This window comes from Halichoerus grypus, chromosome 15 (assembly GCF_964656455.1).
Source record: "Halichoerus grypus chromosome 15, mHalGry1.hap1.1, whole genome shotgun sequence".
In the NCBI taxonomy this organism is placed as follows: Eukaryota; Metazoa; Chordata; class Mammalia; order Carnivora; family Phocidae; genus Halichoerus; species Halichoerus grypus.
In genome coordinates, this window is record NC_135726.1 from 17,057,479 (window position 1) to 17,072,780 (window position 15,302).

Genomic DNA, 15,302 nt, shown 5'->3' on the forward strand with positions numbered 1-15,302 from the left:
ACGGACTCTCGTGATGCTTGGGCGGTGGCAGGCACAGCTTGTCAGTCCTGCGGTCAGGAAGGTAACCAACCAACACACAACCATTCGGTTTCTCACTGTCCATATTCAATAAATGACACAAGCTATTCAACACTTTGCTATAAAATGGTTTGTGTGAGATGATTTTATTCACTCTAGGCTGAAGTAAGTGTCCTGAGCACACTGAAAGTGGGTTAGGCTAAGCTATCATGTCTGCTGGATTAAGCATATTAAATGCATTTTTGACGTATTCTCAACTTACGATAATTTACTGTAACCACATCATGATGTAACCACATCAAAGTCAAAGAAGATCTATGTATTTCACATTAAAGAAAAAAAATATATATATATACACATACACACATATACATATACGATTATACCCCTCCAGCAGAGTAAAGTCACAGAACAGGGTTTCTCAGCAGCACCATTGACATTCTGGGCCTGATGGTTCTTTGTTGCACATGGCTGCCCCATGCATTGCAGGATATTTAGCAGCATCCCTGGCCTTGATTGGAGGCCAGTAGCACCTCCTCAGTCACGACAATCAACATATTCTCCAGAAATTGCCCAATGTCCCCTGGGGGAGGGGTCCAGAGTCTTCCCTGATGGTGGACCGCTGTACTACATAAACTTTGCTGACCGACTGAATGTTGTCTGAAGCTCTATTTCGGTCCCTCGGCTCTGCCCACAGTTTTTTCATTGACAAGAGAATTTTAAATGTTTCTCCACATACCACACGGAGAGATATTCTTCAAATAAAGCGAGCTTTTAAATGCAGTTTCCTGCACTCTGCCCGCAATAGAATTACACCAAGTTCTGGAGGAGTCATTTCAACATGAAGTTTCCTTCTTCACGTTTCGAGTGAGCTCAACTACCACTGGTCTTGCCTGGAATTGTGGTGTAACCAAATAAAACGAGTGTTTGACAATGGTTTAACAAAATTCTTTAATAAAATTTATAAAAATGAATATTTAAGAATTTTCTGAGCTTGTTTTCCTTTTCCACCCCCAAAGAAAATACAAAATTATCCACACCCACACATGTATACACTCAAAACTATAGTAACATTCTCTACACAAGACTACGTTAAGAGTTTAAATTGCTAAAAAATCAAGAGAATTCCAAGAAGTGATTGCAGGGATGATTTTTTTTCCTTTGAAAAACAGCTGACAGACAGTAAAGCAATTTAGATAAAATTATTTTCTGTGGTTGTCAAAAGTTTCTTGAAGTTCGCATTTCAATTAAAAGAAGATCCAAATCAAAATTCTCCCCACCCTCCCCTTGCTAGCACCCTTTAGCGCCCTATTTTCTTCCTGCTCCTAAGGGGAAAAATTGATTTCCTAATATCCTCGGTTTTCTACGAACTCTTGGAATTTGGGATAGATGTGTCCAGATCAGCCAGCATTTTCTGTAGGCATCAACAAAAGCAGGCACTTGGGGATTCTGGGCTTCAGGTGCAAACTCTGGCATGAGGATCCTGATAGGACACACATGTTGAGATTCTTCCATTCTTCAGAATTTTCAGGACTAGAGGTAGAGCCACCTCAATCATCCTCAGCCTCGGTTTGCTAAATTGACAGGCTCAGTGACACATCTCTCCTGCCACCTCCAAGCCCATTTCTCATGTTGCCCTCAGCTGTGACAAACCTCCTTCTGTCTTTGGCTGCAGCACTTAGGCACCATCATTAAGTGTCGAAAGAGATCACTCTTTTGAGTGATAAATGAACATTAGAAGTTGAATGGCATCTGAAAACTCACCACCTTTTCTGCTCAGTGCTCCCTATTTAGAACCAAAGTACCTCAACAATGACACACACATAACAAACATATTTATGCAGAACAAGTAAGTGGATGGACACCAATTTCAAGTTATGTACTTAGAAAATAAAAAAGGAGAACCATTAAAGGTCTTACGAGTCCACGATACCCAGTCACACTCTGGCCAGGCTAAGACCAAGTCTCCTATCCTGAAAGGGCCCAACAATTTCTCCATCAGAGAACTCCTGTCTGGGGCAATATAAGTTCAGAAGGAGTAACAGTGGGTATTAGAACAGGGGACACCAGAGCAGTGATAGGAGAAAGAAAGAACACAAATTAAAAATAATTACACACACAGACACACACACACACACACAACAATAGGGTAGTTGAGCCCCCCCTTTCTTTAAAAAAATGAGACAAAAGCTTGTAAGGAAATCTGTAAATTGCTAGCAGAACCTAACCTCCAAGTTGCTAGCAGAACCTTCTGGAGGCTGAAGCTATTCTTTTGAAATATTAAACATGTGGATGTCTTTTGGACAGCATCACCATTTAAAGAATGATGAAAGAAAAAAGCTTCAAAGAATAGGTCAAAATACAGATTAGATCTATCAAGTGGTAATCCTAAGTATCCTAACTGCATCACTGAGCAGTCTCTCTTCCCCAGAAACTCATCTCAAGTGAAGGGAGCTGGAAAACCATGACCCCTGCACTCTCCCCCACATGGTGTAAGGACCCATCTCCTTCCCCATTTGTCTCAAGACCCCTAGTCGTCCTCCCCACCCCCGTACATGTCCGCCAGCTTCTTGAAGCGATTGCCCCATTCGTTCAGGTAGTCATAGTCCTGGTCTTGGTCTGACTCTGAGGAGTTCAAGGAGCTCAGACTAGCAGCTTCAGAACCGCTTCCTTCATAGTCAAACACGAGCAGAGAGTCGTAAGGAGGAGCGGTGGGGTCAGTGTCCGCTGCCTTCAGGTTCTAAAGGAGGAGGAAGACAGGAGGATCTTTCAATGGAAGGAATCGCACATCTGTCAGGCAAGATGCCTTCTCTAGGTGCCTCCAGCAACACGTAATGCACGATAACGCAACCATCCTACAGAACACTGGGAGCAGTCAGCACCAATACGGTAAATGGATACAGACAATATACCGTTGATGAAAAGACAAAATCACGGGTAAAGATGCAGAATGTTTCCCCCTAAATTAATGATACATTTTATGTAGACAGGAGAGAAGCCAGTCAGGATGGACAGAGGCTGAAAACAATGAGGACAGTCGTACTGGTCCATACGGCATTTCCACCTGGAAAGGTCTGGAAGGATGAATGCCAAACTGTTAACAGTTAACTCTGGAGAGTAAGTTGGGGCATGAAGAAAGGACTTGCATTTTTTTTTTCTTTATATACATTTTCAAAGTTTATTATTATAAGTAGCAAACACTATTTTTGTAATTAAAAAAAGAAAAAAAAAAAAGCTACTATCAGCTGTGATGACACACAAATGCATGTGAATGGAGGAAAGGACCTGAATTCAGATTTATCTAAAAGGGAGGCTTTAACTGGCCCTTCCCATTCCCAACTTCCTAGAATATCCAGCCTGTTCACTTCAAACACTTCTGTGCTTTGTGTAGTTCCTGGTGAGGACTCCCATAGGAGCGAAAGCAAAACCAGCCTCTACCATGAAGACCCGCTGAGGGCCACTGGATCATCAGAGAAGCCCTGAAAATTATTCCAGTAACTGAGCAAGGGATCAGGTAACATAGTTTAAGGAAATAGATCCTGCTGGACTGTTACCTTACTTGGTTCTTTGCTCATCCCGACCCCCAATTTGTCCTCATCTTACCCTAAGCTAATTAACTTAATGCCTTATTTCTCATTTTCCCTTGCAGATAAGGACAGTTCTGGCCAGTGACAGTTCTGGCCAATAACACAGGATGAACTCCCTACTTGCATTAACAGTTTGCTAGAACAAAGACTTTTGGCCTCTGCTCTGCCCTTCCTACTTCTTCTTGACTGGGATACAGACCCAAGGCCTGGAAGTGTGGCAGCCATCTTGTGATCATGTGGCAACAAACACGAGAACAAGGATTTATGAGGTTAATCTCCTCATATCTGTTTAAACTTCTGGAATTCATAGCTGAATGCATTTCCAACATACACAAATTGATGCTATTTTTCTGGCCCTTAGGCAGACCTGTGATACACATTTAATATCACATCCCAACCAGCAGTGGGATGCAGGGGCAAAAAGAGCCATTAGTGAAACCAAATTGGATCTCCTCTGAATCTCTTTAGTTTCATTTCTAGTTCTACTAAATCCTCACAAGCAATTCTTGGTTTCGCCATATGGATATTGCAAATTGACTAGGAACAGTCTGAAGTGCTTTTAGTTCTGAAATTCAGATGAGACACAAATAAAAAATAGCATTCAGGGATCAGGCAAGGAGAAAATGTGGTAAAGCAAAGAATCTAAAGACTTTTTCCTCACTTTCAACCCAACTGCTCCTGAGTTTAGAGATGAGCTGCACCTTGGCTTTTGATTTTGCTAACTTACTTCATCAATAAAATTTCCAATTTCATCAGGATTGGCAGGGCGGGGCCGGTACTGGGGCACACTCAGGAGGGTTGGCGCCACATCATTGCGAGTCACTTCGGGCCGAGCATCCAGGCCCCTGTGCAACTGGCTCAAGTCAAAGTCCTTTGGAGAAAAAGGTAAAAGCAAAGAGTAAAAAACAAATCAAAAACAAAACAAAAAGAAACAAACAAAAAACAGTCACAAATCCAGGGCTATATTTGGATTATAGATTCTGGTATCAGATCATGCCCTTTCAACTGCATGATAGTTATAAGCATGTGCCAATGTAATCTGAAATGACAGTTTGCAACCTAAGAGTTTCCAAAATAGCACTAGAAGGAAAAACAGCACAAAAGGATTGTGAGGAACAACTGTGGGCTTGGATGTAGACTGCTGTACCTAAGTGACTAAGTCCCAGCTGACCCACAGGTTCTTGAGAGTCTAGCTGCCATAGACCGAATGTCTGTGTCCCTCTCCAAATTCACACATTGAAACCTAATCCCCAACATGGTGGTATTTGGAGGTGCAACTTTTGGGAGGTGATCAAGTCAGGAGGGTACATAGAGCCCTTGGGAACAGGATTAGCACACTGATAAAAGACACTCTAGAACTCCCCTTCTGCTGTGTTGAGTGCACTTGAGATTATGGCTGATTGTGAACCAGGAAGCAGGTCCCCACCAAACACCAAATCTGCTGGTGCCTCCATCTTAACACATCCCAGCCTCCAGAACCGTGAGAAAAACTTCTGTGGTTTTTAAGCAACCTGTTTGTGGCATCTTGTTATAGCAACCCATACGGACTAAGACACTAGCTGAGATCAGCAGTTATCCCACAAATGCCTGAAGGACAGTTCTCTGTACCTCCTAATACATTGTGCAAAGCAGGCATTGAAATTCTAATCAATGGCTGTTCTTCCAGACCAGAGAGCTCAGCAAATATGCTCATGCATGGCCAGAGTCAAAGCAGAACTCTGAGATGGGGCCCGAGGTTCCCCCCCCCTTTTTTTTTAAAGATTTTTATTTATTTATTTGACGGAGAGAGACACAGCGAGAGAGGGAACACAAGCAGGGGGAGTGGGAGAGGGAGAAGCAGGCTTCCTGCCGAGCAGGGAGCCCGATGTGGGGCTCGATCCCAGGACCCTGGGATCATGACCTGAGCCGAAGGCAGACGCTTAACAACTGAGCCACCCAGGCGCCCCCCCGAGGTTCCCTTGCTAAATAGAACACACATTCACAAAAAATTCTCCAAAAGGCTGCTGGCTGGCCCAGTCAGTAGACTATCCAACTCCTGATATCCAACATGGGGTCATGAGTTTGAGCCCCACATCGGGCACAGAGATTACTTAAAAAAAAAACTCCAGAAAACTCTAGGCTAAGGCAAGACCATCTTCAGAATCAGGGAAGATAAAGAAGGCCTAAAGATTTAACACGTACAATAAGAAAAAAAAGTTTAGCATACCTACAAGCTCAAGGGAAACAAAATATTACAAAGTAGCTGCCGTATGCCGATGATAATTTGAAGTTTGTATCCTGAGAACAGTGACAGGGAGACTAGGCTCTGGAGTCAGACTACCTGGGGTTCTCCGGCTTCCTACCTGTGTGACTGGGCAAGTTACTTAGCTGCCCTTGGCCTCTGTTCATTCATCTGGGTGCTGAACAGAACAATGTTATTTCAAAGGTCTACCTTCTCCTAATCATTGCTTCTTCCAAATAAAGAGATCGCCATTTAGCTTTGTATCATGGTTTTTTATTTTTATTTTTTTAAAGACTTTATCCATTTATTTGAGAGAGAGAGAGAGAGAGAGAGCGCACAAGCACAGGGAACGGCAGGCAGAGGGAAAGGGAGAAGCAGACTCCCCCCCTGAGCAGGGACGCGGGGCTCAATCCCAGGACTCTGGGATCATGACCTGAGCTGAAGGCAGATGCTGAATGACTGAGCCACCCAGGCGCGCCATGTATCATGGTTTTAAAAACATACCTGATCCTCTTCTCCACCTCCTTCTTCATCATAATAGTAAACGTTGTCCCGGGTGTCATCTTCTGGGGGTAGTAAGGGCTCTTTGACCACCCCTCTCCTCCGAACAAACAGCAGAAGCAGCAGAATCAGGACTGGGGTGGGGGAGAGAGAACGAGGGGAGCCACGGGTCAAGAAGGCCATAAAAAGCAGCTCTCACAGAGCACCACAGCCCTGCCTACCAGGCAGATGGGTGCCAGACAAAGCGCGCACAGACGCTCACAGACCTGAAGTTAGTATGTGCAGTGTAACATCCTGGACAAGTACATGGGAACTCAAGTGTGGTCTTTAATTGGACTTAAACCAATCAGTCATTTCCCAGAATCTGAGCTAAAATGCTCCAGGCAGAGGAAATTAGGGACAAAGGCCCTGAGGCAGGAGCACGATGGGCATGACTAAGGAGAGGCGAGGTCAGCACGGTGAGCGAGGGAGGAAGTAAACAGGGGTTCAGAAGGGTGGCAGGGACATGGCGACTACTGAAGGACTTTGGCTTTGATTCTGAACTAGAACCACCGAAGGTTTGTGAGCAGGGCTGGGTCAACCTAAATGTGATGGACAGATGCGTATTATTTTTAATCAGTTCCAAGGAATGGGACACAGACCATTCAACAGCCTGGTAATACTTTATTTTCTCTTAAAAATCACATAAGCAAGCTCTAAAATATGTTTAATTTCCAAAGTTTTCATCTGATCTTGGGATATTTCTAGGATATAGAAGATTAATAATTAATTGTTAAAAATCTTTAAACTATTTATTGTGACTGAAAAAAATACGATTTAGTATTTTTTTTAAATAGGTGCTTGTGGCCGAGTTTCTCTAAAGGACACCCTACTGAAGCAGTATTGCTTTGAAACAAGAGGTTGCATAGACTTGGGGAAAAGATTTCTTACAAGCACCCAACCATTCAGATGAACAATTTAACTTCCTTGACCACGATTCATAAACAGGAACACTGAGCACTTGCTCAGTGGGCCAAAACCTGTCTTAGCACCGAGGATACAGTACTTAAGACCATGTAAGATGCAGATAGTCACCATCCACATGGAGCTTTGAGCAACTAAAAGCAGGTTATCATTTGCAAGAAGATACTATTTATCAAACATTACTTAAATGTCACTTAAAGGAAAGTAACCCAAACAGATACTGTTATCACTTCAGGAAGTACTGCCCCCCACACTGTACCACAACCTCAGTATCCCCAGTGGGATCCCCATAAAGCCTGGCACAAAGCAAGCAACCAAATATCGAGGGTCTACATGAAAACCTTCATATCCTGGCATTTTTCTAGTGTAATCTTTGGAAGTGTAAGTTCTACGCTTGCCCACAAGGAAGAAGTTGCAAGTCCGAATGCTGGCATTGCTCCCGCTTTCAATACGGTTCCACATTTGAACATTCTGCAGTGCTGCTCTTGTCCTCTGTGCCTAATAAAATGTATCCCAAACACTCTGAGGGAAGGCTATTACTCAAAAGTCCATTGTTTTAAGTGTAACGACAATCTTTAATATTTTCCTCAGGATGAAAGTACTAGTTAGTAACTGCTGTCCCCAAAGCTGACTGGCCCAGTCAAATCTAAGTGGAGTAGGAAGGAAGGGGGCAGGCAGGGCTTGCATGACCCCAGCCATGATGATGGCAGAGGAAGGTGAATTCACCTCACCCCACAGAGGCAATTAAGCCAGGTGAACCCTGAGGAACAGAGGTCCAGAAAGCTCACTGAATTCTGAACAACACACTCTCCTTCCTTCTCAGCTTTGAGGGGACACAATCAGAAGAGGGCGGGAGCGAATGAATCTGCTGAAGCAGAAAGCAGCGGGATTAAGAACATCTGTGTTGAGTCTAAACTGAAACCCGAGTGATGCCACTGGTCCAAGAACTTTCTTCTACTCTAGCCACGCTGGCCTCCTCTTTGCCCTCCACAGTCCAATCGAGCCTTCCTCTCTGTGCCTTCACTAGCGTGGGAACCCTCACAAATGCCCCTCTGACCATCTGGATGCCCCCAGCCTCTGTCCCAACCATCCTACACCTTCCTTGAGGGTCAACTCACATCCCCCTCGTCTGATCACAAAGGCATTCATGACCTGGACCACCCTTTCCAGCCCTTAATTTATAAACCATCTTTGAAATTTTTCTAACGAACTTGCCATCACAAGCTTTTAGAAACCATCACAGCATCTGTGTCAACCCTAGGGACCAATCTCTAGGTGGTCTCAGTTGGTATCAGTTTGAAGGACTATGGTAGAACTGCCATAGCTCCCCCCAGTATCCTTTTCCCCCCTGTCCTTTTAGCCATTGAATACTCACTGTTCACCCTACACTCCACCCCATCCTCTGCCAAGGTTTAAATGGGCACATGGCCAACCAGTTCAAGTGGGAAATTCTAGGTGTGGCTGTGTTTGGGCCAGTGGGATGGGAATGAAGGTGATTTGTGTCATCCCCAGACACGTGCTTTCCACTTTCTCTGTCATCCCTTCTCCAGGATGGAACGTAGAATGTGGAAGCAGAAGTGGCGGTGGTGAGCGGGACAGCTCGGACCATGCTGATGAGGAAAGGACCCCAAGGCCTTGCTGCTCCAAGGTGGTCCAAGGACCTGCAACATCTGCACCACCCGGGTAGCTGGTTACAAACGTGGAATCTGAGGCCCCCACCCCAGACTCCCCAGATAACCAGCTCAGAATCCTCATGCAGGTGATTTGTATGTACTTGAGCATGAGAAGCACTACCCTGAGGGAATAAAAGAACAACTAAATGGAAGACTGGGTTCCTGTTGATCTCATGGAACAGGGCTGCCTTCCCGTCTTGGCCAACTTCTCTCTGAACTGTTCATTAAGGGATAAAGCTCCCCCATTTTAGAAGCCAAAGGCTGAACCGCTTGCCAGGCGTACGTACTTAGTAAAGCGAGGATTCCTCCAAGAATGCCCAGAATGGCGGGAACCTGCAAGCCTGCTTCGGCGTAGGGCGCCGTCCTCTTGCAGCTGTTGACGACCCCTTCGCAGTCGCACACGAACACATCTAGGGTGGTCACCTGGTCCTTGTTCTGGTTATCCGTGAGCTTGAGATTTATTTTGTAGTCACCCAACTCTAAGGTTTTCTTCGGCTTCAAAATTAGAGATTCATGGGCTGGAGGAAGCAACAAAAATAAATGATGGGACAAGGGGAGGGAAAAAAACTCATTCTAGAATAAAATTATTAGGGTCAAGAAAATTGGAGCTGCTTGGGTTGTAGATTACTGGGCGGTACGTTGCAGAGTCAGATACCAGGAAAGGAAAGGGAACTCGGTGGAATGCCTCAAATGTAGAAGGGGCAAATGAACACACAACAAACAAAAGGGGTGACACGTGGAAGTGGAAAAGGGAATTTCAGAAGGGGGGAGGACAGGAGCAGGGAAAGCATGGAGTCAGAGCAATGTTTCTGAAGTAAGACTCCAGTTCCCACCTTGGTCATTGTACTCAATGGTCCAGTTGACACTTGCCCCGTGTGTTAGTTCTGCTGTAAAGGGAGATGTGTTGGGGGGGAGATCTGGATCAATGATGTTGATGACACGAGGCTGTGGATTCTTCTGACAGAAGTCCATATTTCGAGGTTCTGGTACGGGGCCATTGTCATTCACATCAGAGAGGATGAGGAGAAGGGTTCCCGTTCCAGTAGCAACTGGAGAACCTAAGAGAAAATACATAGGAAATGCCACAGCTCAAGAACACTCATGAAGCTCTACTGATTCCCATCAGACCAAATTCCAATCTTGGCTTGGCTCTTTAGGGAGCCATCAGCTCTTCCCATCACCGGGCATCTTCACTTCAGATCCGGCTGCTCTCTGATATGCTTATTTCCTGCTTTGACAATAATTATTCAAATTACCCTCACACCAAGGATACCTCCTTCCCTCTTCTACACATACCTTTATGCACCCATTAAATTTTTTTTTTTAAGTTTTTATTTATTTATTCATTTGACAGAGAGAGAGAGAGAGCACACAAGCTAGAGGAGAGGCTGCGGGAGAGGGAGAAGCAGGCTCCCTGCTGAGCAAGGAACCCGATGCGGGGCTCGATGCCAGGACCCTGGGATCATAACCTGAGCCGAAGGCAGTTGTTTAACCAACTGAGTCACCCATGCGCCCCTGAACCCATCAAATTTTAACCACTCCAAGAATTCCTCATTGCCCCCCCACCAATTCTCCCTTTTCAGAACTTCTATGGCTTGAAGGTCATTATCAAAGGGCTGAACTTTTTAAATTGCTACAAGTTGCTTTTCAAAAAAAAAAAAAGACTTGGACATTTCTTTTACATTATGACATAGCACCTAGCATATGGCAGTAGATAAAATAGACACTCAAGTATTACCATCAATATTAGTTTATTATAGAAAAAAACACAGGACTCTTACCTCAAACCTATAAAGAGTTATGCCTAGGTAGCAAGACTGTGGTGATTTTTTTTTTTTTACCCTTTAAAAAAGTCGTGGTTAAAACAAACCACGCAGCATATAATTTACCATCTCAACCATTTTAAAATTCATTTTACATTTTAGGTTCAACAGTGTAAGTATATTCACATTATTGTGGAACAGACCTCCAGAACCTTGTCATCTTGCAAAACTGAAACTCTGTACCCATTAAACAACTCCCCACTTCCCTTTTCCTCCCAGCCCCCCGGTTACCACCATTCTATTTTGTCTCTATGAATCGGACTGCTTTCTTACCTTAAGTGGAACCATATAGTATTTGCCTTTTCGTGACATGGCTTTTACTTAGCATAATGCCCCCAAGATTTATCCACGTTAGAACATGTGACAGGATTCCCTTCCTTTTTTTAAGGCTTAATAATATTCCATTGTATGCATATGCCATATTTGGTTTATGTTTAAATCTTTTTTTACCTTATCATGTGAATTAAAAACAAATAGGAGGTGCCATTTAAAATTTTTTCTAATTAAAAAAGAAGCTAACAGGGCGCCTGGGTGGCTCAGTTGGTTAGGCGACTGCCTTCGGCTCAGGTCAGGATCCCAGGGTCCTGGGATCAAGTCCCACGTCGGGCTCCCCCTCCTCTGTGGGGAGCCTGCTTCTCCCTCTGCCTCTGCCTGCCACTCCCCCTGCTTGTGCACGCTCTCTCGCGTGCTCACTCTCTCTCTCTCTCTCTCTCTGGGTCAAATAAAATCTTAAAAAAAAAATGCAAATAAAGTAAAATAAAAAAGAAGCTAACAGATTTTCTACGAAACCTCATTCTTCTTCTTAGACCTTACATTAAGAAGTACTGAGTCATGCACAAAGGAACACTTAAAGGAATCATTCAGCACCATCACACCTGAGCCATGATTATCAGGTCAGGGGTCGGCAAACTAAGGCCTTCCAGGCAAATGAGGAAGGCAGCTGTGCTCATTCCCCCTTTACAGATCGTCTATGGCTGCTTCTAGGCTGGAAAGGCCATCAAGATCACATGGCCCGAAGACACTAAAATACTTACTCCCTGGCCCTTCCTTCACAGAAAGTTTGCCAAGGCACGTTCAGGAGCCATTTCCTCCACTTACTTCCAGGCCAGGCTGGAGAGTTTCCATGCAGCAGCTGGCCAGTGCGGCTGAAGCCATGGGCTAGCTTTTCCCTTCAGACAAAAGCATTCTGCCAATGGGACCCCATCATGGCCTTACTTACCTCGCTCTCTGCTTTTAACCTGCTAACTCCTAAATACAGATCCAGGAGCAGGCTTCAGATTCTAACTGAAGAGGCCAGGCTCATCCTTCTCCAGCACCATCACAATGCGATGGAGGGCCACCTGTCCAGCCCCATCATGGCCTTACCTGCCTTGCTGGGTTTTCTAGATTGTCAAGCCTGGAATTACTACCTCAGGAAGCTGGAGAGTTAGCGAGGGAAATAGAATCCATCACGAGCCCAGGAAGCGAGCAGTTTCTAACAGTAATTCTGTTTCTAAATATCCAGCCAAGGGAAATACTTGCACACAGAGGCATGGACAAGGATGTTTCCTTATCAAACTCATGGCAATAACGAACAGGTGCACACCACCCCGGTGTTCTTTAATGCGTGAACAATTCAAGTATGCTATATCCTTGGGGCGCCTGGGTGGCTCAGTCGTTAAGCGTCTGCCTTCGGCTCAGGTCATGATCCCAGGGTCCTGGGATCAAGTCCCACATCGGGCTCCCTGCTCGGCAGGAAGCCTGCTTCTCCCTCTTCCGCTCCCCCTGCTTGTGTTCCTGCTCTCACTATATCTCTGTCAAATAAATAAATAAAATCTTAAAAAAAAAAAAAAAAGTATGCTATATCCAGATAACATTATTTTATTACGAAGAGGTAGATTTATAAGGTGCCAAAGTAGATCTGTGTCTTTAAGACATATTATAAGTAATAAATAGCAAATAAATTAAAACTTAAATTTAAATCAACATGTATAAAATAATGATTTTTATTATAAAAACAAAACCAGGCTGTAAACTAGACAGTGGCTTTATAATAAACTCTATTTCTATATGCATATAAATGTATTCAAATACACGAAAACAGTCTGGAAGGAGCCATATTTCACTACTAATGATGAGGATAAAAATTATGATAGTCCTTGTAGAGCAGGCACTCTTCTAGGGCACTTTTACATAAACGAACTCATTCAAAATCCAGACGGGGTATTATCATTTTGTCAGACAGAGGAACTGAGGGACATAAGCTTTAGTCCGAAGATCTAGACCCAGGCAGTCTGGCTCCTGTGGGGAAGGAGTCGGTTCAGGTATAAAGAGCTTCTGCTTGACCTAATTACTTGTACTTTCGAAAATCACACGCTTTTGTTTAAGAATACCAGAAAAAGAATGAACTCCTGCCTCTCAAAGAAGGGTAGGGGGCAACGAAGCATGCTAGCCAGACAGGTGAGATAGCAAAGGTCACATGCTAAGGGCACCCTTACCCGTGTCAATGGCTACAATGAGGGCCTCGTACGTGCTGTTCTTCACATGCTCCATGTCCTCTCTGTCCAGCTCAGCCCGAGTGAAAATGGCACCAGATTCTGGATTAATCTCCAGCCAATTGGCAGCATCCCTCCAAATCCGATACCTAAAAAGGCACAAGCTCTGGTTTAGAATAGTACAGCAAACAGCACATAGCTGAAGAAGGCTAAGGTTCCTCTTTGTTGATTGATCACATCTACAGCAAAGTATGACCATCCATGTCCCCTTCAACCCTTTAAGCGTAAGTTGCAGACACCATGTTCTTTTACTCAGAAATACTTCAGCGTGTTATCCCCTAAGAACAGAGGCATTTTCTTAGATAATGATAATTTAATTTCAGGAAATATAACTTTGATATCCATACTATTATTTAATATATGGCACATATTTAAAGTCGTTTCTTTTTTTTTTTTTTTTTTTTTGACAGAGAGAGAATTAGCAAGAGCAGGAACACAAGCAGGGGGAGTGGGAGAGGGAGAAGCAGGCTTCCCGCGGAGCAGGGAGCCCAATGCGGGGCTCGATCCCAGGACCCTGGGATCATGACCTGAGCCGAAGGCAGACGCTTGACGAATGAGCCACCCAGGCGCCCCATGGCACGTATTTAAATTGTCAATTTCCACAAAACTGTCCTCCAGAACATCCCTGCCCAGATTCTGGATCCATCCATGCATGACATTTAGATATCATGTTTCCCTAATTTGGAACTGGTCCTTAGTCTTTCTTTTCTTTCTCAACACTTTTTGGAAAGTGTAGGCCAGGGGCGCCTGAATGGGGCAGTCGGTTAAGAACCTGACTCTTGGTTTCTGCTCAGGTCATGATGGGTTGTGAGATCAAGCTCTACATTGGGCTCTATACTCAGCACGGAGTCTGCTTGAGCTTCTTTCTTCCTCTCCCTCTGCTCCTCCCCCGAGCTCGCTCTTTCTCTGAAATAAGTAAATAAATCTTTAAAAAAAAAAAAAAAAAAAAAGGTAAAGTGCAGTTCACTTGTTTTGTAGAAAGCCCCTCAATTTGGGTTGGTCTGATTATTCCCTCCTAAGTAGTTTTTTTTTTTTGGAAGATTTTATTTATTTGAGACAGAGAAAGGAGCAGGGAAGCAGAGGGAGAAGGAGAAGCAGACTCCGCGCTGAGCAGGGAGCCCGACGCGGGACTCAATCCCAGGACCCTGAAATCATGATCTGAGCTGAAGGCAGACGCTTAACCGACTGAGCACCTCGGCGCCGCTCCCTCTGAAGTAGTTTCAAGTTATGCAAAGGAAGGGGAAGCAAGAACAGTGTGGAGGTGACGTGTGTCCTCAGTGTATCAATCACATTAGGAGGCACATGAGAGCTGTTCTTTTCATGGTGATGTTCACTTCAATCACTTGGGTAAGGGGACAGGCAACCAGATCTCTTTACAGCAAAGGTACCTTTTTTCTCTTGGTAATTAATCTATGACCTGAGGGGAGAAAATGTGACAATATCCTGTTCACCAACTAACTTTCATCCAAGAGATTTAACATCTATGGACAATTCTTGCCTGAAGCAATGAATACTATGATCCTATGTGTTTTTAAAAGCAAGACTCTTTCAGACCAGCTCCCCAAGGGGTACAGTAGCTCTCAAACGGTGGCAACGTGCTACCCAGCACCCCCACCATGAACACTATGAGGTTTGGGTTCACACAGTGGCCCGAGGGTGGGCTGTACTATTGGCCTTTGTGGGTAGGTGCCAGAGAGGCTCAAGTTCCTTCCGGTCTTACAGAGGGAGAAAAAAGTTTTACTCAAAAAGTCCCGTTACGCTACACCTTATTAGGAGGACCAGAAACATTCAATCCGAGGAAACAAAGGCATGAAAAACAGAGATGGGGCACCTGGGTGGGGTTCAGTTGGTTAAGCGTCTGCCTGCGGCTCAGGTCATGATCTCAGGGTCCTGGGATCAAGCCCCGAGTTGGGCTCCCTGCCCCGAGGGGAGTCTGCCTCTCCCTCTCCCTTTGCCCTCCCACTACCATGTGCTCTGTATAT

At 44.6% G+C, this 15,302-nt stretch overlaps 1 protein-coding gene across 1 annotated transcript in view; it reads right to left on the reverse strand.

Annotated features, from left to right (window-relative positions):
• Nucleotides 1-944: 944 nt before the first annotated feature.
• The window catches only part of CDH1 (cadherin 1), an 82,177-nt gene continuing 67,819 nt past the window's right edge, over nucleotides 945-15,302 (reverse strand). Inside the window, exons 11-16 of the mRNA XM_036109154.2 lie at nucleotides 13,264-13,409; nucleotides 9,797-10,021; nucleotides 9,251-9,481; nucleotides 6,331-6,461; nucleotides 4,333-4,476; nucleotides 945-2,758 (exon numbers count right to left, since the gene is read on the reverse strand). Of these exons, the coding sequence (XP_035965047.2) occupies nucleotides 2,549-2,758; nucleotides 4,333-4,476; nucleotides 6,331-6,461; nucleotides 9,251-9,481; nucleotides 9,797-10,021; nucleotides 13,264-13,409 (1,087 nt within the window). The 3' untranslated portion in view covers nucleotides 945-2,548. The remainder of the gene's footprint in view (nucleotides 2,759-4,332; nucleotides 4,477-6,330; nucleotides 6,462-9,250; nucleotides 9,482-9,796; nucleotides 10,022-13,263; nucleotides 13,410-15,302) is intronic.